We start from the raw sequence: 23,444 nt of genomic DNA, 5'->3' as shown, positions 1-23,444 counted from the left end.
GCTTTTGTTTTGGGGTTTTTTTCCTCCTTCACGTTAATGTTCTTGTCAACTACAGAAGCATAATAGTGAGCACTTTCTCATACACAAGACTGGCTACATTGGATTTCCAGCATTTCAACCAGTTTGAAAGGTGATCTCCCTCTCAATTTCCGCCTCCACTCCCCCAAAACCACACTAGCTGCAAACTATGATTTTCAAGCTCCTTTTCTGCAAAATAAACACAAAATTTTTGGCAGCAGCAAACTCCATTCCTCTGTCACACACACTGACAGCGTGTACACCATTACAGGAAAGTTTGATTTCTTCTGGCTTATTGCATATCCAATACATGGAGCAACAATACAATATTCCTGACCTTTAGTCTATACCTTCAATAATTCATAAAACTGTATAGATCTGATGTCTTATATGCTCTTCTGATTTGCTGCACCCAGCAGCAGGACTTATCTTAGTTCATGATACCACAGCCATACATCCTACAAAGCAAAACTACCAGAACAGGGGGGCTGCAGCCCAGACCTGGAGCACGCATAAAACCAACAACCACGTTAAAGCTCTGGACACAAAGCTTCGTCCATCCCTGAAAGAGATCCCAGTTTTCTCCTCATTAAATTCTGTCAGGGTGTGGCTTCATTAAATCAGAGTTCCCATTGCAAAGGCCTCCTGAAATCTCCCCCAAGTGCCTCGAGCCAACACACGCCTCAGTGAACCCCACCAAAAACGAGGAGTTCCTCCTCGAGGCACCAAATTGAAGCCCACGAGACTCCTCCTGCTGCACAAGTATCCAGGCAGGTAACAGAGTTGTTCCCCAAACACTTACAACCCAGGACCTCTTTCCAGTCTCCCCAGACAGGCACCCTGCCCATGTCACCTTAACCACAGGTACCCAGGAAGCACTCCAGGCCTCACAGAGGAGTCACTGCTCCAGCCTGGAAGCCTTTTGAAAAGGTTCTGTGGCGGGTGTGCTGCTCTCACACTGAGGGTAAATTTCTGCCTTTGTGAAAGATTCCTCTGCAAACATGACTCAATGGTTTTCCTTACCTGCTACACTTGCACGTAAATCTTACATTGTAACGTGCTGTAGATTCTTAAATCAGTCAGTCAGGATTTCATAATTATGGAGCCCAGGGTCTTTGTTAGCTGTTGTTGCTCCACGCACAAAAGGAAAGATTTTGTTGCTATCACTGTAAAACCTATTAATTAACTGCACGTATATACGGCCACACTTTGTACAATAAAAATAACTGCTACACGGAATTAAAGTGGTCTGCTAGATTAATTACCCTAAACCTTCCTGTACAGCATAAATTGCACGAAGCCTCACGCACAGAGAAAAGGAATTAAGCAGAAAACACCTTAAAAATAACAACTTCTTACTTATCGATAACAGCAGCAGAAGCACATGCACAGTCCCTGGAAGTAAAAAGAACAAACAAAACCGAAACTGATTCAAGCCACGAAATCCCTCTCGAACATCTCTGCACCGAACAGTAACGGTTTAATCCTTCTACTTCCTTGACAATCCACCTTTCTCAGAGACAAGTTTTATGAAGAACAAGCTTCGTGAGTTCCTGTGCAATTCATAAATGTCCAAAACGCTGTCTGAAAACTGAGGTGAAACAGCAAAGTATTTGGTTGCTTAGGGTTTTTTTCAGTATTTGCTGCATGCATTCATACATTAACAGAGCACAAAACATACAGTGGTATTTCTAGAAATATATTTCAAAACTATCAAAATGCCCCACAACTTCAACAGACTGTACATACTAAACTACAACTGCCTAACATAAAAAAAAGCATTAATGTATTATATGTAAGAAAGGACTCAAAACTCAACTAGTATGCTGAATTGCTGCCTGCATTACTTGATTTTACAGTACACAAAATAAAACTTAAACCAGGGACGCTATGTGACAGATGATCTAATTACATATGATGCTTTTATTTGCTATCTGGCATCCTTAAGCTCTATCCCATACGGAATTCTGTCTAATATTTCCGACAGCCACAGCAGCATTCACAGAGCAGACATGAATTCTGGTCTACCAACAGTTAACGTACATTATTTAACTGGTCTGACATGTCACTCCCCTACCTTTTTGATTTATGGGAAAGAGTGCTCTTATAAATAACTCCGAAAATCGAAACGAAACCGCGAGATTTTTTTAAAATACAAGCACAAAGAAAAAGTGTACTTGCTTTTCCTTCCATCCCTCCCCCCTCCCCCTCCACGTCCTGACATTGAGCTTTTCCAATCCTGCTAGAAATAAACACCCAAACACAAGGAAGGCCCTGGGGTATCCAATTCAACACGGTTCGGAGTGAGATCTTCAGATCAACCAAAACCAGCAACACGAAAAAAAAAAATAATCCTCAACGACACAGCCCGGGCACAACAATGGGATGAGCACTGTCAAACGCCAGGCTACTGACAGGAACAAGCCAGGAAGCAGGAATCAGAGGAGCACCGTCCCCTCCGCTTCAGCCGGGTGGCACTTTAAAAACGGCCCCGCTTTTCCAGTTACCCAAAGGTTTCCCTGGCGTTTGGTGTTTTGAGCACAGCTGGCAGACACTCGGCCCGCACAGCCTTTGTCAGCAGCTCACGGATGGGCAGCAGAACGTGCTACAGGTTGATAAGGAGGGCACCGGCGCCGCGGAGCAGCAGGAAAAGCGCCCAGAAAGAACTTGGGATGCGCAGGAGAGTTTCCCTCGGCCCTCCCCGGGGGCTCCGCGCTCCCCCCACACTCGCTCCCCCGGTGTTTGTTTCGTGTTTACCTCCCCCCCCTTCCCTTTCTCCTCCCTGTCCGGCCATCTTGGGGCCGACAGGAGCAGCCATTACTTAACTAAATGACAGGGCCAACAACTTTCCGCGGAGGCAAACACCTCTCGCAGGACACACCGCGACGGGCGGGACGCCCCGCTCGCTGTCAGGCCGGGCCGCCGGGCGGCACACGGGGCTCGGCCGGGGCCGGGCGAAGGCAGCGGGGCCCGGCGAGTAAACAAGTCACTCCGAACGGGCTCCGGGGGCCGCTCAGCGCCGCGCCCGCCCCGGCCCGGACCCCGCGCTCCCCTGCGGGCTCCGGCCCCGGCCCCGCTCCCGGGGCGAAAATCACGAGGGAGGGTCCGGGCAGCGGCAACGTCAGCAGCGCCGAGCGCGCCCTGCCTCCCTCCTCTCCCCCCGCTGCCGCCGCCTCCTCCTCCTCGTCCTCCACCTCCCCCCCCTCCGCCCCCGCGCCCCCCTCCCCCGGCCCGTCCGCTCCGGGCCCCGGGGCTCCGCCACTTTCTCCGTCCCGGGGCTGGACGGGGAACACCCGCATGGCCGCGCTCCCCCCTCGTCCCGCTCGGGCTGGGGGGGGTGGGGGTGGGGAAAGGGGGCAAAGGCGGCAGCGACGCGCGGGGGACCCCGCGGGAGGTGTCGGTGCCCCCCGCACACCCCCCGCACACACTCACCGTGCGGGCCCGGGGGTCCCGGGGGAAGGGGCGGCGGGGCCGCCGCGCTCCCCCATCCTCCGCTTTTCCCCCCCCTCCACCACCGCCACCACCCCCCCCCCCTCCCCGCGCCATCCCCGCTCCACATCCACCCTCGCGCTTACCTTTAACAGCAAGGCCTTCGTTCTGGCGCCATCTTCATGAAGCCTCAGAAATCCGAAGAGCCGGCTGCGAGGAGGGGAGCGGGGCGGGAGGGAGGGGAGAGAGAGAGAGAGAGAGAGGCACCGGCGTTAGCGGAGAGTCGGCGCGGCGGGCGGGCGAGGGCAGAGCGCGGGGCCCGGGAGCGGCAACACGGGGAGCCGCGGGCAGGGGAGCGGGGGGGACACACGGGGAGGGGGCGCGGGCCGAGCCGGGACACGGAGGCGGCCGGGGCGGAGTGGGGAGCGGGTACCTGTCGAGGCCGGAGAGGGCTTCTCTCTCCTGGGCTGTCAAGCTGGCGAAGTCCTCCTCGCTCTGGCCGCTCGCTTTCCCCGCCGCCATTTTCTTTTCCTCATCCCCGAAAGGAGCAGCAGAGGCGGCGGCGGCGAGCGACACTCCGCACGATTTCATGGAAACGCAGCGTAATTAACTCGCGGATCGCACCCCCCCCTCCCTGCGCGCCCCCAACACCCCCCAGCGCCGGGCGGGGCGGGGTGCCCGACACACACACACACCACAACTTTTATTACAACAACAACAGCCGGCAGGGAGGGGGAGGGAGGGAGGGAGGGGAGGGGAGAGGGAGGGAGGGAGGCGGGGGGAAGCCCCGCTGCTCGGAGGAGGAGGGAGGGAGGGAGGGGAGGGGGGAGGGAGCCCCAGCGCTGGAGACTCGGGGGAGGAGGAGGAGGAGGCGGCGGCTGCGGATGGCGGCGGAGCGGTGTTTACATCGCCGCTCAGCCCCTCGGCGGCGGGCGGGGGGGGGACTTGGGGTGTCGAGGAGCACGGGAGAGAGGGGACCACCCTGCCCGCCCGCCCCGCGGCCCGGGGCGTGTTTTGCCGCCCGAACAAACTTCGGCGGCGCCGCTGCCCAAAGTTGTTGCAATTGTGTCACCCCGCGGACCCCGCGCGCGCCGCCGCTGCGAGCCCCCCCCCCTCGGCCCCTCCCCGCCCCCCCCCCGCGCGCGCCGCCCCCCCGGGCCAATCCGCGCCGCCGCCGCGCTCCACGTGACCTTTGTTGACTTACGTCAGTCACAGCGCTCCGCCGCCGCTGCGCTCTCCGGGGCGGTTGGCGCGCGCCGCTCGCCCCCCCCGCCGGCCTCACCCCATTGGCCGGCGGCTGAGAGAGGGGGCGGAGTTTCGCGGATCCGCGGTCTGTGATAGGTCTGGCGCGCCGTCGGTCACACGAGCTTTGCGATTAGCGGACGCGAGCAGGTTGGGGTGCGCCTTTAAAAGCGGGCGGCGGGGGCTTGGGGGGAGGTGTCGGGAGTGGCGGGCGGCGGGGTGGGAGGGGGAGGAGGAGGGACTCAGGTGGAGTTGCGTAACGGGGGCTCCGGGTTGGGGGAGTGGACGCCGCTGAAGGAAGGGGCCATGCCCCACCGGCGGGGCGGGGGCCAGCTGCGCGTCGCGCTCCGCCCCGCCCTGCCTTGGGCGCGGCGCACTTGGCACAAGCAGCAAATAATGGCTTCGGGGAGCGCGGACGGTGCTGGCTGGGGTGGCTCCGAGGCGACGGGGGTCGGGCGGCCCGTTAACGCCGGGGCGAGGGGCTTCCTCCTTCCCCCCCTTTCCCCTGTTGGTTCGGCCCGTCCCGCCCCTCCCGAGCCCGTGACAGGTGGAGCGGCACCCGACGCGCGCGCACGCGCCCCCGCCCGCGGCCGTCACGTGGCGCCGCGCGCGCCTCGCGCGAGACTCGCGGCGCGAGGGGTCTCGCGATGCCTCGGCGGCCCCGGGGCGTGAGGGCGGGGAAGGGCCCGGCCCGGGCTTGGAGCGGCGGGAAAGGCGCGAGGGAGGGAAGGGGAGAGGAAAGCCTGGGAATTCGGGCTTCTGGGGACGCCTCGCGCGTGAGTAAAGGTCTGGGTTTCTTGGCGCGCCGGAGGGAAAAGTGCTTGGCTTTGCTGCTTTCTTCTCCTTCTTCATACAGCTGAACGCGCCCCCCAGCCCGCCCTGTGGCTGGAGCGTTGCCTGGGCGTCACGGAATGGCCTGGGTTGGAAGGCACCTTAAAGATCATCCAGTTCCAACCCCCTGCCATGGGCCGCTTTCCACCAGACCAGAGTGCTCGGAGCTCCGTCCAACCTGGCCCTGAACACTTCCAGGGATGTGGCATCCACAACTTCTCTGGGCAACCTGTGCCAGTGCATCACCACCATCCTTGGGTTCTTTGGGTCCTCGACCCTTCCCAGCTCACCCGGGAAGCCGAGGGATCACCTTTCTCCTTACAGTGCCACGCAGCCAGGAGGCTTTATGGTGTTTTTTTTTTAAGTGAGGTGTTTGTAAATTGTTTGATTGCGGCTCTCCTGTGGTGCCTACGAGGAGGTGAGTCTGCTGTGGAGGCACAGCTCATCCCCCTTTTGCTGGAAATGGATCAGAACATTGTTCTGTAACAAATCTGCATTGCTTCTCCAGTGTCAGGCTGAAGCCCCATGTCTGGGCAGGCTTTTCCATTTGGAATTTCCTCTCCTATGATTGCCAGGTGCTCTAAAGCAAAGGTGAAGCCATCGAGTGCCTTTGGGAATTAGGTGAGCAAGGTCAATGGCCAAACTATGCAAGGGATGTTCAGTCACAGTGCTGCTGCTCGCTGAGTCTCCTTTAATTGCCACCCTCAAATCATGTGCTCATTATGTTAAAGCACACTTCTGCCTCTGTAGGTGCTAAGTTAACACTTATGCACCAGTGATGTTTTCCAGGTGGATCCTCACATTTTTTTCTGGTCCTCATGGTGCAGAGATGCTGACAGGAGTGGAGACCTGGGCAAGACAAAGTCTTGAATAATGCAAACAAAGACTCAAATTAGGATGTCCTTGCTCCCCTTAAAACCAAACTGTTGTCATATAGCTCTGCTTTCTCTTGGGAGTGCAGGGAGAACAGAAAAGCACCTGGGTTTGCTGAGGTTGCATATCTTCATAAACAAGCAGCCAGTTTGTCAGAGTATTTGTGTAAGAGTTTGGAGTCCAGATAAAATCCAAGTTATTTTTGGTTCTGGAAATGGGCCACAGTCTACTAATAGTGAAAACAGCTGTGGTCAAACATCTGCCTTCTTCTGTATTGTCCATGGATTCTCTGTCATGTGTTTTCTCAGCAGTGTTTCCTCAGGTACCGAGCTTGGCACCAAGGACTTCACTGGCTGGGAACGTGCCAAAAATAAGGTATTTCAACACAGATTGTTTCTGAGGTGTTGAGTTTCCACTTTGAAGTGTCCCAAGTATAAATCACCAGAAAGGAGAGAAGATTGAACCATTTCTGGGTAAAAGGAACGCATCTGCTAAACTGCAGAGCAAATCAAGGGACTGTAGAAGCAAAAAAGAATCTTAGTTCAGTTGGAAGTATAATGAGAAACTCACATGCACTTGAAGTCACACCACCTGAGTGACTTCTCTAGTACCAACAATGCTACTCTTAACCTCCCACATCCTCCTGGAATTGAATTTCCAGATGCCTTTTTTTTCCTTTGTTTGATCTACTGCTTGGATGAGTTGAGAGGTGCTACGAAGGCCTGGATATTGCTTCAGCTCTTCAAGGCTCAGAGTCTTTAATAATAACAAGAAAAGCTTGAGCATGCACACTGAAGGTGCCTGCAAACAGGCACATGACAATTTTGGGGCTGACAGTGATACATGATTACTTGTATGAAAGCAGAGAGACTGTTTCAGACAAATGTGATGCCTCCAATGCTGAGATATGCTCTGGAAGCTGAATTCAGAGGGAATGTGTCTTTAAATTCAGGAGAAGGAAGGAAACTGCCATGTTGTTCTGTATTGAGTAAGGGCCACCAAATGAGTCTAAGGATAGAGCACCTCTTCTATGAGGAAAGGCTGAGAGAATTGGTATTGTTCAGCTTGGAAAAGAGTGACCTAATTGTGGCCTTTGAAGGGAGCCTTTAGGGAAGATGGAGAGAGAATATTTACAAGAGCCTGGAGTGACAGGACAAGGGGGAATGGCTTCAAACTGAGAGTAGGTTTAGATTAGACACTAGAAAGAAATTCTTTACTGTGAGGGTGGTGAGGCACTGGCACAGATTGCCTAAGAAGCTGTGAATTCCCTATCCCTGGAAGTGTTAAAGGCTAGATTGGATGGAGCTCTGAGCAACCTGGTCTAGTGGAAGGTGTCCCTGCCTGTGGCATGAGGGGTTGGAACTGGATGATTTTTAAGGTCCCTTCCACCCCAAACTATTCTATGATTCTATGAAGTATTAGCGGACTCATTAGGTTTTAGCTTAGTTTAAATTTGGAAGTTACCTGTGAGTCTCCAGAACCACTTTGTTACCTTCTATGTGAAAGCTGTGGACTGATAAAAGTCTGTGACTGAACACCACTCTTTGGATTCCCCTTTCCTGTGTGTTTCCATCCCCATTAATTTTCCATACAGTTTCTCTGTGTACTCCTGATGTTGCCTTGTCATGCTGCAAGACCTGCCCAATCTGTTAAGAGGCTGAGCACTGCTGGTTCATGCCAGAGAGACCTCAGTGTTCCAGGAAGGGGTTTGGCTCCCTGGGAATCTCTGCAGCTTGAAATTGAGATGCAAAGTTAATGTGCCACTTTTTGAAAGTAATGTTAGAAACAGCAGAAGTTTTGTTTTAGATTTCTCCTTGTAAATAAATACACATCACCTGATGCCTTGCTAAGCTGAAAACAACTCCTGAAGTCACTGCCAGAAGAAGCTGATTTGGAAGGAAGACTCTGCTCCAACAGTGGGATTCAAGCTGTCATCTTATTGATGTCCAAGGTAGTTGTGAGATCTCAAGCATTTGGGTTCACTGACAAATAGGATGAACCTGAGCACATATATAGGGACACAATCCCAGGAAAAGAACTTTGTGTAGCATGGAACAGGGAAAGGATGACCAGCTTTCAGGTCTGCTTTTTTTTTTGCTTTCACATCAGTATTACATTTTACTGCCATCAACTCCGGAAATCAAATGTGTAGTTTGCCATTGTCAACAAGGCAGGTACCACCAACCTGCTTTCTCAAAACCACATTTTTTCCTGGACAAATTGGCTTTATTTTCTATGTCTCTGTAGCTTTTGCTTTACCAGAGGGCAAAGGTTCAGTGCAACATTTCTGTGGTCATACCAAGTCTATTGAAAAGCCAGACTTGCTTCATGAGGGTTTTCTGGCTTGAGAGGATGACTGTGATTCTCTTACTGTCTGACCTCCCCATCTGGTCCATTCTCAGATGCTTGTTTCCAAGAATAAGGATTTAGAGAAACTATTGATTATTTATTAACATATTTGGTGTCACTTCAAAGTCAGGTAGCAAATTTGAAGTAGATCAGTCCCTACTGGATACAATTGAAATCTTATGGCATTCTGTAGTACAAGACTTACTAGGTAGTCACCTCCAGCAAGATTCATCATTTCAGCCCTTAGAAAAAGTAAGGTGCTTGAAGTTGGGCATATCAGTTCCAACTGGGCTTTCATTCCTGCTTTTTTAAGTTCTTGGCAGCTGCAAGCCATGAGCTGCTGAGGAGGTGAGGGCAGCGGTCATCCCCTTCACACAAGAGTCTGAAGCAGCTCAGGAGGCACCTGTGATCTCTGCTGACACTGCTGTTCAGAAAGGATTTTGAGGTGTGCAGTCAACATCACGCTCAGAATGGCTCAGAGGACCTCAGACTATAAGGCAAATCCTTTTGCAGTAGCCCAGGAGAAATGTGACAGGACAACAACCTTGGATGTGTGTGACACAACTGAAAAACAGCAAAGAAAAAGCAGGCAAACCAAGAGAACTCACAGGGTACCGTTTTGTGTCTTACAAAAGATAAATCTAATGCCTGCATTTTTGCCATCTTGCCAAATTTTAGTCAAGTTGCCCAAAATATGTGAGTATTGGTATATAAGGGAAAGCAGCTTAAAGTAATACAACATGACAATAGGTCAGTCAGGGAGAAACCATCCCCTTCATTTAACCTCCCACTTTTATTAACACATGGTTTGTTTCTGCATCTGTTTTCCTTACTGCTCTCTTCTTCATTTACTCCAAGGTAAAAGCAGAAAATCTTGAATTGTTCAACTGTTTTGTTCTTGAAATTGGGAACAAAAAAAACCCCAGTACTTCATTTTTGTATTTTAGCAGTAGCTCCTGTATTGTCCAGGAGTTCACAATAAAATGATCTGCAAATTACATTTTCTTTGTACTTCCCTCATTAAAGTTCTGATGAGTGTTGTGTGATCTGTGTTATATTTTGACAGTGTATCGTGGTCAAGAAAGTGGGGGAAACTGATATAAAACCCAAGGGGTTTGGTTTGGTTTGATTTATTTTTTCCCCCAAAATGCACAAAAAGGCAAATGCTCTTGCTGGCAATAAGGAAAATCAGTGCATTTGTAGAAGAGTTATTATTGAAAATAGAAAATATTAGGGAAAAAAGTCATTCTGATACTGTTTATCCTTACATTGATGAAAAAATTACTCTTCAGTCTCAGAAATACTGTACTGACTTTGGGTGGTGAGGGGAGTAAAAGTGAGCTGATCTAGGAAATGTGTTACTATAAAGAAAAAAGGGTATTTTTCTTTCATAAAGTATTAAGAAACTAGTTATTACTAAATGCTTTAGTTATAGACCTTAATTAGTGTTGTTCTGTCTTGCTTAAATCTTGCAGTCATTTTTGTGTATTGCCCTCTATTCCCCTTGGTAAACGTGACTTTAAAACCTGAATTGTCTCTGAAAGGCTTAATGCTGAAATTCATCTGGAATTTCAGTGGTACTTCATGGTCATAAGAAGTGCCCACAGTTACCAGGTAAATACCAATGTCCATCACTCTGCAGCAACATGGAAAACCATGAATTCATATACATGACCCTGACTGTATTTTGAGCTGCTCATGAAATTCAGAAATCTGGGGGTTTTGGATATTCTGTAGATTTGCTGTGTGAGAGACATTCTCTGCATGTCTGACCTGTTTGATAAGTTTGACCAAAGAAGAAGAGACTTCTAGAAAAGCTACCACTGTATCATGTTTTTTGTGCTCTATAGATCTGTAATACTGACAGTTTCTGCAGAGCTGGAGAAATAAATGATACAAAAAATTACACTTGTGCAGGAAGTGGTTCCTTTACGCTGCTTCTGTTAGTAGGTTTTTAATTTTATTTACAGTCCTGCCTGTACCTCCCGCCCCTGGCAGCTCTGATGGTGTCCATTCATGTGTATTCCAAACATGGACTGCTTTCATTTGTGGGAATAGTCTTGGAAGGTAAGTGAGTAAGTGTCTGCCCTCCCTCTAGGAACCAGATCTGGCAACTTGCCACTTGCCACCTTCTGAAGAACTCACCTGTTTGACAGAAGAGGATCACAAACAAGGATCTCTGCTTTTCCAAAACTGCAGAGAAAGTGGAATTTCTTGCGTTCGTCACTGTGCAGGAATTTAATGTGTCTGTTGAGAAGCTGAAAGTAAAACGCTGTGTTTATATTAACTTCTCTTCAGATTGACAATTGTAACTTTATAGAACTTGGCCAATGCTGTCAGGGAGGGGAAAAGAAGCCCCAGCTTTGTGTTTCTTTAGTGGGCTTGTATGTACTGACTTAATGTAAGTTGCTGGGCTGATACCTTTGTAGCCAACTGGTTTTCTGGCATGTAGATAAAAACAAGTAAATCGCATTTGTAAACCAGCTCTGAGCAAAGGATTTCTGTGTAAGCATTTGAAAAGAGCCATTCGTGATGTTGAGTGAACTAGGTGAGTTGATATCTTGTTAACTTCTGTAAATCCTGGGACAGAATGCAATTTATTCAAAATACATTATTATCTGATATTTTTGTTTTTCTTGTGGAGCAGAGGGTGTCACGTGCTCTTACTGGATTTAATTTAGTGTCATAGAAAAATCTTTTCAAGAAAGTATTTGAGAATTTTTTATTTTAAAAGCCTCATCCGTTTTGTATATTGCTTTTTGTTAACATTCTTGTGGGTGTCTGAAAGGATAAAACCTTCAATAACCAATCTGAAAATGTCTTTTGGTTGTAATCTCTCTCTCCTGTCCATTTCATACAACATCTGCCTGGGCAGTCACTTTGAAAATCGGGTACTTTGCACAAGTAATGGTAGGTATTAAATCTTGTAATTGTGCACAGATGAGACCTTAAAGGTGCAAATAGCAGAAGTGTTTTTGGGACAGAGTTGGGTTTTGGGTTTGTCATAGTTAAGGCAGTGGCTCAAGAAGCTCCATCTTACACTTACTAAGCACAGACAAGGACAGTTCTCCATCATCCTCTTAACACAGCTCAGGATTCCCTCAGAGCTATGGGTGAGTCAGGGGGCATTTCAAATAGAATAAAACGTGATGCTTGAGTCTGAGGACTGTTGCTGTAGGACATGCAACTCACCCTTAATTTCTTACATTTTTGAATGTTCCCAAAATGAGGTGGCACCCTGTTAATTTGATGCTTAGGACACAATGAATATAGGACAGGCTTGTACCCAAAGCATGTAAATGTGGAAGATAACACACCAAACTGAAATTTTCACATTTTTAATATAAAATGGCTATTATCAAGAGGTAGGTTATGTTTAGAACTTCTCTAGTGGTTTGTGCTCCACTGTCAGTAAGAGTTGGATCACAGAGCTGAGCACACCAGGATGGTGTGAGGAAGACAAGCGGTTTCCACCATCAGCTTGACATTCATAAAACCAAAAGCTATCCCTGCCTTTAAGTATGTTTTCCCCTTGCTTCCTCCACCCATCAGCTGCACTTCACTTGGGAACCTGTGAAACAGGAAATCCTTAGGAATGGTTGAGAGAATTTCCCATCTTAAAATTTCTCAAGGCGTAGTTTGGTTTATGTTTGAATGTTTGTAGTTGTGCATTTATATAAAGAGACTCAGTACTACTGAAGTCAGTTTGTGAGCTCTTCTCTAGTGGTGTTTTGGTTTGGTTTTTTGGCTATAACAAGCCCTGTGGTGGTTTACTCTTGTGAGGAAAGTTAAAACAGAGTGTTTCTCTCCATGGATATATAATCCCAAACTGAAAGCCAAGTGAGAGGAAGGAAATTACCATTGGTCTCAATGGGACAAAATGCTCTTGGGAGAAGGAGCAGCAACGGGAAACTTCACTGAGAACGGGCAATGTTTTCCAAAGCCTTGATTCGCTTAAATTGGTGCTTTTTCTGCCAGTACTGAATACACAAAATTTCACTAAGTTGCGGATTTAAATCTTTATATGACAAAATGCTTGTCCAGTGCCTTCTTAGTATCAATGAGAAGAAAGTCCCTCTAATATTTCCTCCTCTCAGTCAAAAAAATCCACATCCCCTGTTGAATTCACAGGCTTACACATAGGAATCCAAGTGACTGGAGGTCTAGAGACCATGCAAGTAACGATGCAATTGGCTCTATTTTCAAAACATCAAAAGTTTTGAAAGTACTTGAATACATTTCTTCTTCCCAAGGGTAGTTATAAAAAAATGACTGGGGGATAATCTTAAGAAATTTACACTGGTTCTGCTCAGGTTACAGTTGTTTACTGTACAAAATGGAGGACAAATGTGTTATTTTAAAATTTAAATACTATTGTCAATCATGTCATTGGTTCTTTTTTTTATTAAGTGGTTGGTTTTGTTTTTATTACATGTCCCTTCAGTGCAGGCATATTTTTAATGAGTAATCCCACCATGCCAAGAAGCCGCACCTGCAGGTTCTGGAATACCTTCTGAAGAGACTTTCTGCTCAGTAAAGTCCCATTTTTAATGGATCAGTTCAGATAATCTTGCGAAGTTTGGATTTTTATCGGAACTTTATTCAGGAAATCAGACAAGACACAGGTTTTCTTGCAAATTCAGGGTTGTTCCTGGTTTCTGTTACATCTGGAGACATCCTGCAAAGTCTCTCTGAAAACATAACTAAATGCAATGTGTATCCTTAGTTAAGAACTCTTTCATAGCTACTGTTAAGCCTCTCTTATGAACCAACTGAATTTTTTCAAATCTATTTAGGGTTATTAATTTTGCAATGCAAGTGCTATCTGTCAGTGGTCTGCAAAGAAAGCATGGGACACAGAAGCAGGAGGATTACAGGTTCTGTCTCCCAGGTGGAGGGGTTTGGTTTTAAACCCTGCCATGAGTGGGTGGGTTGGCAGCATAAAAGAAAGAGAGAATCCGTCAGGAGCTGGTGGTGCCCAGGAGTAGAACAAGAGGCCATGGGAAGAAACTGATGCCCAGAAGTTCCACCTGAACATAAGGAAGAACTTCTTTCCTGTGCAGTGACCGAGCACTGAACAGATTGCCCAGAAAAGATGTGAGATGTCCCTCACTGGGGATATTCTGGAGCTGTCTGGACACAATCCTGTGCCACGTGCTCTGGGATGGCCCTGCTTGAGCAGGGAGGTGGGACCAGATGACCCACTGTGGTCCCTTCCAGGCTGACCCATCCTGTGATTCTGTGAACAAGGTGGTGAGGAGAGAAGAGAGCCAAGGCACGAGGTGGGTTTGGCCACTGGTTGGACAGAGGCCTTTTCTGTAGCCAGTTCTTGACCAGTCCCTTACTCCAGCTCTTCCTCTTGTGGCTGTCGTAGTTTTCCTCTGGTTGTGTAGAACACAAATGTTCTATTAAAATGACAACGTGTCTGGCAAAAAGCAGAAACCATCACGTGGGATTTGGGTTTTCTCCCCAGTCTTAGCCAAACAAATGACTGTGTCAGCACTTTGTCAAAAATTACACAGCTGGGTAACCAAAATGACGGTGCCTCAGAATGGGGTCACATGACGTGAATTTGGGGAAAGCAACCCCTGCCTCTGACAATCCCTTCCCAGCCACTGTTACCAACCCTCTGCCATCCCTCAGCAACACTGATTTAACTGTTACAACGCCATGCTGGAAACTGAGGCAAAGTCATTGAGATGACCTCAGCTAAAAACAAACCAGCTCCCCTCCCTCCCCACCACAGAAAAAAAATCAGCAAAAACCCCAAACACAAACAGAAAAAAACCCAAACAAAACAAATCACAAAAAAACCCTACAAACAAACAAAAACCCCCACAACAAATAAAACCACACAAACTTCCAGAGGGGAGCTGAAAGCTCCAGACAACTTTTATGGTCATTATTCCCATGCCATAATGTGTGGCACACTGAAAAATATTTAAAGGTAACATCTTTAATATGAAATTAAATGCCAAAATGGGTGGTACAGTGATTGTATTATTATCTTATGGAATTCAGTTAAAACTTGTCTTGTTAATAAATCTTGCATCATTGCTGACAGCTGCTGTGAGGAATCCTGAGATTCTTTTTTAAGGATGTCCAGCCCATTCCTAGCGGTGCCTGAGGAGCTGGTGCACTGCTGGCCAACACAGTAAGATGATTGAATCTTGTGAGGTTGATTGCAGATTGCTATCAGAGTAATAAAAAACAAGTTTAAAATTACAAAAACCTGGTACCTACAAAAGCTCATGAGCCATAGAAATGACCTGCTACTAAGTCCTTACTACCTCTGAGTAATTGTTAATTTGGTTGCCCATTAGTGAGATTTAAGTTGGAAGAGTTGGACAAATTGCTGCTGGTCTTTATCACGATCTCTCTTTTTGTGCTGTTCCTGCACTGATGGAGCAGCTGTTGCTGGGAATCAAAACCCTGATCCACACACAAGGAGGAATAACTCATTTTTCCAGATAATACTTGCCAGCTTACTTATGTACACACAGAAGTGTACACATTTCTTTCCTACTGGTCTAAAAGGAGCAAGTTCTGTACAGCTGGGAAGGCTAAAAAGGAAACAGCATCTACCAAATTATAAAATTGGTAGATTATATAGGAAAATAATCCTCGGAATATATTAATTCTTAAGTTTAGAAGTATTAAGATTATCTTCCTGAGCTAACCACTCCCTCTCAAGCACAGCTTTGAAATGTTTCCATTATGGAATCGGGAATCATAGATGTCAATTCAGGAAAGTGTTTAAAATAATGATGAATAAACAATAAAGACCATGAAGGTTAAAGGTTAGAAATTAAACTTTTAACAACTATCTCCTTGCTTTGCAGCCTTAATACGTGCACTGTGAGATTCCTGCTGTACATTAACATTCAGAAAGTTTTTCCCCATGAACATGTAATTGTTTGTATTAGAAGCTTAACTGGTGTACTCGAAATTAGAATCATGCCTGTGGGTATTTAAAATGGAAGAATAATACCAGCTAATGACTTCAGTGTAACTTGTAAAATTACATCAGGGAGAGCATTTCAGATTCTGCAGATTGGCCAAATTTATATTGATGAGGAACACATAAGATTTAGCTCAGTAAAATTTAATGAAACCAACCATATATTGAGGAAATGGAAGTGTACAGGCTTATTTGTTGCAATGTGTGGAAATTGGTTAACTTTTTATTTCAGAGATAAATGAAGTTCTGCTTTGTGGAAATTTCTGATTATTTTCTAACACATTGTTACTTCTTTTGATGTAAACAGTTACATGGTCTTGCAGATAGGTTTCTTTAGTAAATTAAATTTATTGAGCGTGTTTCTTCACAGGCAAACATATTTCTTCACCGAGCCCACAAAGCCATATTCCTGTGCAGAAACAACTGAGCTGGTTTGAAATACAGGAGGAAATCGGGAGAGTTTCTGTTCAGAGTTCCAAATGTTTTCTAGAAAAACGCTCCATCACTTTTCTGGCTGTTTTCAATTTTGTAGCGTCTTTTTCTGCTCAAAGATACTCTTCCTCTAAAGAATACACAGCTCATTACCTTGGGCCATGTCAGTGTTCAGGTCCCAGCAAAATCCATTTGCATCCATCATACAGTTTGCCGTGTGAGCTACGATGTGTGACAGGTTCTAATTCCTCCAAGAAGTGCAACTGCTTCTCACTTTTATCCTCAGAATTTGGTGTAACTGCATCCTCCAGTTTCAGCAGAGTTTTGCTTAATCTAAACCATCGGGTTCTATAAATAACTTCTTGCTGTGAAATGTACAGGAGGCAGCATTTTGGATCTTGGTGTTAATTGCAAAGAACCGAGAGGTTCAAGATGAAAATAGGATCCATATTGTGGACTTCCTAGTGAAGATACAGAGTCTGAAAAGATTAGAATAGAATTAGTTAATTAGTTTATTTATTTCTTTGTGTATTGGTAGAATTAGCTGGACAACTTATAGTAAAATACTGGGTACTTTAACAGGTTGCAAGAAAGGGAGGTGCAAATTCAAATACACCCATGCTTTAATGAACCAGTTAAAACTTTCAGGGAATCAGAGGATGCACAAGTGCTGAAATAGAATGAGATAAATCTCTTTTTTAAAGTTGGACGGTTTATTCAGAGATTTAATCAAATTAAGAGCATATGTGTGATGTCCTACTAGCACAGAAATAGTGTAGTGAATGAACAAAAAGGTGAGCCTAATAATGTTATCCGTAGAACATCTGAAAGGAAGTAGAACAGAACAACATGTCTTAACCAAACAGCTCACAAAGCAGCCCTCTGATGTATCAAAGCTAATTAGGACAGACTCCAACAATTACAAAAGATATTTAATCATAAAGAGATACCCAGCAATGTTTTGTCTTATCTCTTAACCAGATCATTAAAGGCTTCCTGTCGTATTTCCTCATGACTTCTTTTCAGGAAAATCTATTACTCTTTCCTCAGAAGGAGACTGAGACCTACCAGAGCACTTCATTTGGCCCCCTCCCAGCCACCCCGTATCCTGTGATCCAGGCAGGGAATAACAATCACCTGCACGAACAGTTCTCCCAAGAGCAGCGTGCTCGGAGCGTTGCCTTTCCTGACTGTCCTCATCACGCGGCACAACGTGGGTCCAAAATTTGGATCCCAAATCTGTGGCACGTGTGCAGACAAACTTCAAGGCAGTCATCCCAGCACAGAGTCAGCTTTTGCCATGGGAGCAAGCTTGGATACTGCTGGCATGGCAGTGTCTCAAATTCCTGAGGAAAAAATAGGAATTACCTGCAACAGTTAATGCAGGGAGAAGCAGGGCGGGTACTGCACGAGGAGTTTCTCAAAGTCTTTCTGTCAGCACCACCTTTTGCTTTCATATGATTTTGCATGTTATAGTCTGGGGCACAATCCTTGAACAAAACAACAACAACTCTTTTTCCATTTAAAGAAAGTCTGGATAGAATAGTCCTCCAGCAGGTTATTGGGGCAGACTTTCATTCCTGTACATATGAGAAACGTGTGGGAATAGAGGTAACCAGCCAGCCTGTATCCCAGACTGATGCCTGAAGCTTCCATTGTTTATTTTTTCACATCAATAACAATATTGTAAAAATAACTTTTCAGCTGAACCTATTTACACAGTCTCAGATGGCTCTTGTTCTTTTTGTCCTTCCTTGGCCACCCTCCACAGCCTTGTAATGGAAATCCCTGCACAGTTCTCTGCTCAGCCTTTGGATATCTAACTCTTTTTAGGGGAGATGCGTGTGCTCCACAAGTGTGTTTTTCCAGGATTCTTCCTTGTCACACTGTAAAATTGATGCAAAGCACGTCCTGCCATTTTTCTAAGCAGAGGGAGAAATCGTGTCATTCCCCACAACAGGCTCTTCATTGCCACTTGACCTGTCTCCAGTCCCCTGTTCAGTCCTATCCACAGGTAACCTCTCTTTTTAATGGAAAGTGTTTCAGCTTAGAAAAAGGCAGGTAATGTCTGTGTTTCTCGTGTGGGTTTTTGCCCTCACTTTACTTCAATTTGTACTTCAATAACAAAGCAACTGAATATAATATATAAAAATCCATTTGTTTTCTGAAATTAAGTGAACTTCATCCAAGCTCAAAATCCTGACAGTCACTTTTAACATTTGGAAGATTTTGCAAGCACACGCTGCAAAAAATATTTTGACATCTAGGCTGTCAGATAATCTGTCAGCAACAGTTATATCATTCAGGGAGAGAACTGTTAATTTCCAGAGTAATTTATTTGGAAAATAATGCATTTACTGCAGTGAAATATCCTACTGGATGCTAGAAAAGCTACTTAGCATTTGTGCAGGCAGAGTAGTTGGCTTCAGAACGTGGGTTATTCTCTTGTGACAAAAACACAGGAAAAGAAATTCTTGCCAGGAACCATCAGTGAAGAGCAGGTACCTGCAAAGGGCAGGATGGTCACAGACGTGCAGGAAGTGTTAGGAACTCTGTGCAGGAGGATGTAATGCCTGGAGAAAAGGGGAGGAGTGCTCAGGGTCACACTCTTTACAGAATAGGCTCATGGGGCACAATGGATCATACACCAAATGCTTTACTTGGAATAATCTTTAAAAGCCAGGGAAGTTCTCAGCACTGTGGTGCTGTGCCCAGAAAAAACCCCCAAAAAATCTTCCAATTCTGCTTCAGTTTTCTCTGTCCATTTGTTTTTCCATTACAAATCGGTCTTGTTTCTGTAGGAAAATGTCAGAGCGTTACGTGTAATGATGGTGATGACCATCCCCAAAGGGCTCAGAGGACTAAAGCCCAGGTCTTGTCTGCTTGTGCTGTTGGATGGTGTCAGTCTGAGGCTGCATCATGTTTCATCTGGCATAATTTGTGTCCCATCCTGATTTACACCTAAAATTTAAGTTATAACTGTGATTTCTTGTAAAGAAAATATGTGCTTTTTTCATGCATTTTACTGTGTAATTAACAAACAGTAAATTTGTTACCCTGCTTGTTGTGCTTTTGTTGGCAGTGACGGCAACAAAAGCCGTGATTTTGCAGGAATAAGCAAGACCATGTCATGGAGGAAGATTGGCAACTTTAAAGATTATTCAGCACTTGAAAGGTATTTGCAACATGGGCAATCTCAGCTTTCAAATTCTTCTTAACTCTGTCCCTGTCTAATTACTCAACCAAGTCTCATTGGCACTTACTTTTCATTGATGGTTAATGCCATTCTCAGAGCTCTGTCAAGCTGCTTCTTCCAGAGGCTTTTTTTCTGTGCTCCCCCTGATGCAGGAGATGTTTTCTCTTTTCAGACAGACAAAGCCATTAGATCAAGTTGATGAATTTTACTCTGAGTTTCCCGTGTTCTGAGTCACTTTTAGAAATTGCAAAACAAAATGTATAAGACACCCCCTCTTAGACTGTTAGACCTTACCTCATCTACATCAACCTTTTATTCTGTTGCCATTTTCAGTGGAAAGACAACCTAACAAATTATTGTGGGAACTTCTGTGTTTTATCATTTTCATTTAACTTCAGTGAAACTAAAAAATTATAAACTCTTGCCATATTCGTCTTTATCCTCCTTATTTGTCCTTATGCATTCTTTTTTTTCTGAGGCAAATCAGAAGAGAGAGAAAAAAAAGGGTGAGGGTAAAAAGAGGAAAGAGTAAAAGAAGAACAAAACAAAGGAGAAAAAAAAAGTTTTTATACTTATTCTTGGAATTTTTCAACTTGAGAAAATACCCTATTTAAAGGGTTTACAGTTATTTCGTACAGAATAACAGTAGTTTTGTCTTTCTTAAAAATTCTCTGCCATTTCTACTGTAAATTAGCAAAGCTCCACCCAGGTCAATTGAGGACAAGTTGCACAAACTTTAGCCACTGTATTAGCCCACATTTAATATGTTTTAAAATACTTCATCCGAGTTGACAAGATGCACATATGGTTTCTGAGTTATGGATTGAAGGGCTGTAGCTTTTAGTCTTCCTCTCTGTCTCCTCACTGTCATATTTCACTCACAATCTTACTGCATCAGACTTGGATTATCAACCTTTTTTTGTCCATAAACCATCCAGCATATTAATGTTTTGCATAAATTATAAGAAATTTAATCCAAAACCAACTAAAAAATATTATTTTGCAAAATCACAGCAAATTTTAAAACTGAGCAGTCCAAGCTTTTCGGAATGTATTGCGGATGTTGTCGTGATTTATGTGCTGTCAGTTATTTTTGTATATGTTGAAAAAAACCTGACAAGTTTCCATCTCACATTTCATAAATCCGGGTTTTCTGTATACAAAGCACGTGTCAGAAATCAGTATCTAAACAACATGCCAGTTGGCTTCTCCATGTGGCAGCTTGTAAACAAAAATATTTGGGGACTGCGCATTTGTGACATGACATGTAATGCGATGTATAAACACCAGCTATTGGGAAATATCCTGTTCCTCTGCATTGCTAATAAAATGATAAATCAGGCTCACACTGCTGCATCACAGTTCAGCAGGTGGAACTTTCCAAATTCAGGTGGTTCTGTTGGTTTTTTTTCCAAATAGGTGTACAGGGAGGTTAAATACTTTATTAGTGACCTATCTGTGCATCAGAGGGCTACGTCAAAACTGACGTGGTGTTTTGTGCATTTGTCTTTAAGTTACTTGGATTCTTTTTTTCCCCATATTAATCGTGTTTTGGTCAGAGACAAATTCTGGTTGTACTGAAATCAGTGAAGGATTTTCCACCAACTTCCATGGGATCAGGAATCAGCTGTCAGAGGACAGGGGAATTACCAGGGCAAACCGTGCCAGCTGTTCACACCGTGCAGGTTCCAAGATGTGAATCAGCCTCCACGAGATTTCAACTCGATATGATGAGAACACAAAATACTGCAAAGTATTTCATTCCATGAAAGCCAAAACAAACAGGACAAGTCTTGTGGAGAAGATGTAAAGACACATTATTACAACTTCCCAGTATAAATGCAGCCAGAAAAGGCTAAAGCAAATCATGTTTAAGGAATAAAAGGTTGAGCAGGATATAGGAAAACTAGAGTGAACTAAAAGTAGTTGTTATCTGACTGGATGCTGTTTAAATGATCATTGCAGCACAGAGGGCTGAGGATCATCAACAGGCCTAACATTAGTACATCACAAAGTGCAGGACATGAAAGTAATTTAAAACTCCCAAGAATTTTTATTATTAGTCAATGATGCAGGTTCTTTTAACATTTTATCCACTTTTTGATTGTTGTCAAGCAGGCAAATAAACATTCATAGGATCCTCTATAAAATATGATTTCTTTTTGTTCTTTTGCTGCTACATCTAGTTAAATAGTCTGGCATTTCTGTTCATGTGTCTTGTTATGTTTTCTGCCACATCCATTTTTGCAAAATCAGACACCAAATAAGGAAAAAACAATTAATGAACTGTGCAATAGGTAAGTAGCTTCCTAGTGTTGTGACAAGGGGGAAAAATGCTGGTTTTATTCCCATAAATCAAAGTAATCATGCAAATATTGAACTTTATAACCTTAATTTGTTCTCATATGTTTCAAAATTTCACTGCTACTTTCAGCCAAACATAAATTAATAATGGTTCCAAATGCCTGTAGATTATTTAATTAAAACAGAGTAAATTCATTTTTCATTCTCAGCTAAGTGACACAAAACAGACTTTGCAGGGAGAAGGCCATACTCAGGATTCTGATGTCCCTGAAGATTCTTTATCTCAAGAATTTTAATGAAGTCTTTACTGTTTTCTTCCTTTTGTATTAATACACTCTGTGGTGTTTTCTCTTTACAGTAGATGTCCATAATCCCAAATTATATTTCTGTCCAAGGTTTGTGGGGGTTTTTTTGGTAGTTTAAATGTTCTTTTGCTGTTTTTTTTATGTCTGATGGTCTTCCTGCAGACTTTCTGCGGACTTTTGTAGTTCAGACTCATTTGTTTAATTGATAAATAGTTTTGCACAAAATTTTTGTATTCCCAGCCACGTGCCCTTTGCCCAGCTAGTTTTGTAATTATTTCAAAAGAAGGAAACTGATAAGTCATTTAGGAAAAAAAGGAAGGAAGCTGATTATTGTAAATTAACATAAATTCTGACATGCAAACACCAGAGAGGAATGAAATAGTGCAAAAGCAGACTGAAAACAACAAATTGTGGTACTCCTGGCCAACTTCTGTGATCACATTTGAAATACTGATTTCAGTTTCATCTTGTTAGCAGAAAAATAACTAGGGAAGTTACAAAAGAACAGAAAACTGGCAGGGAGATTAAAAGTTATTATTTAAACAGCAAGATGTAAAAAAAAAAACCCTAAACATGAAATTGTTACTGATTATCTTAATTAGCAATCTCTTGAGGAGTGGGTGGAGTTACTGAGCTCCCTAAGGTTTGGATCCCAAGGTTTGACATTATGTGTTTACAGTTTCAGAGACTAAAATTATCAGGTAAAAAAAGGGAATATTGACAGTGTTTACTGTGCTTCCTGGTTATCCCATTCCCAAATTTGCCACATGCTTGTGTGTACTTCTAAAACGGGCTTAAATATTCAGGATTGATATACAATTGAAGCAGATAGACTGAGGGAGCCCTACAGCATCTGAAAGGGAACTAAAGTGCAACTCATTAAGTAAAATGAAAGAAAATAGATGAAATTTAAAAATACAAGATTCAGGCTAATTATTAGCAAACATTTAGTTACTGATGTCTACGTGGCAGCATAAATCATTCCTTTGAACATTTAAACTAGACAGGAAAAGACATGGAAAAATCGGTGATTAATTCTGTATTGGTTGGATGTATTAGGATGACTAATAGAATAGGGTTTTAATATCTAAAATCTGTACTGCATCCCTCTGAAACTGCTTACACAGGCATGCAAGGGATACAAGAATTTGACCCTATAATTGGTAAAATCCAATGACTTCAATTTGGCGAGACAGCACCAAAGTACTCTGTGCTGCATGAGAATGAAGACTATAAATAAGTAATGTATTTATTTTTAAATAAATGGGAACAAGTAAATTTTCCCATATCCTTAAATGCTCATAAATCATTGTGATTTACTGTGTCAGTCTTATTTTTCAGTTCTGCCATCTATTTCAGTTCTCTTTAAAGACTGTACATATGGAGAGATCGACTACAAGATTTTCAGTCTCTGGAAATCCAAATCTGCCAGGAAAAAAATGTCTGGAGGCCAAGATTATCCCTTTACCTACAGGAAGAAGTGGCAGCACTTTCAATTAGGCAT

General features: G+C 44.4%; 1 protein-coding gene and 1 long non-coding RNA gene across 17 annotated transcripts in view; one reads left to right on the top strand and one right to left on the bottom strand.

The window, feature by feature from the left end:
• KDM6A (lysine demethylase 6A) overlaps positions 1–4,213 on the bottom strand; it is a 150,986-nt gene extending 146,773 nt beyond the window's left edge. For 10 of the 16 annotated variants that reach the window (XR_003535135.1, XR_003535134.1, XR_003535138.1 and 7 more), the window contains exons 1-2: positions 3,881–4,212; positions 3,594–3,657 (exon numbers count right to left, since the gene is read on the bottom strand). Coding sequence is in view for 8 of the 16 variants with exons in the window: in XM_027689155.1 (XP_027544956.1) it covers positions 3,594–3,657; positions 3,881–4,038 (222 nt within the window). In the remaining 8 variants the exon portion in view is untranslated. Of the gene's footprint in view, positions 1–3,593; positions 3,658–3,880 lie in introns of all 16 variants that reach the window. The other 6 variants (XM_027689162.1, XM_027689158.1, XM_027689160.1 and 3 more) reach the window with 2 other exon arrangements.
• Positions 4,214–4,858: 645 nt separating this feature from the next.
• LOC113970280 lies at positions 4,859–21,660 on the top strand. The gene is made up of 3 exons (XR_003535102.1): positions 4,859–5,475; positions 10,713–10,809; positions 17,186–21,660. It is a non-coding gene; the product is annotated as an uncharacterized LOC113970280 (long non-coding RNA).
• Positions 21,661–23,444: the final 1,784 nt, after the last annotated feature.

This window comes from Neopelma chrysocephalum, unplaced genomic scaffold, assembly GCF_003984885.1.
Source record: "Neopelma chrysocephalum unplaced genomic scaffold, ASM398488v2 Primary Assembly neopelma1_76, whole genome shotgun sequence".
Lineage (NCBI taxonomy): Eukaryota > Metazoa > Chordata > Aves > Passeriformes > Pipridae > Neopelma > Neopelma chrysocephalum.
This window is presented reverse-complemented; position numbering and strand designations above follow the sequence as displayed.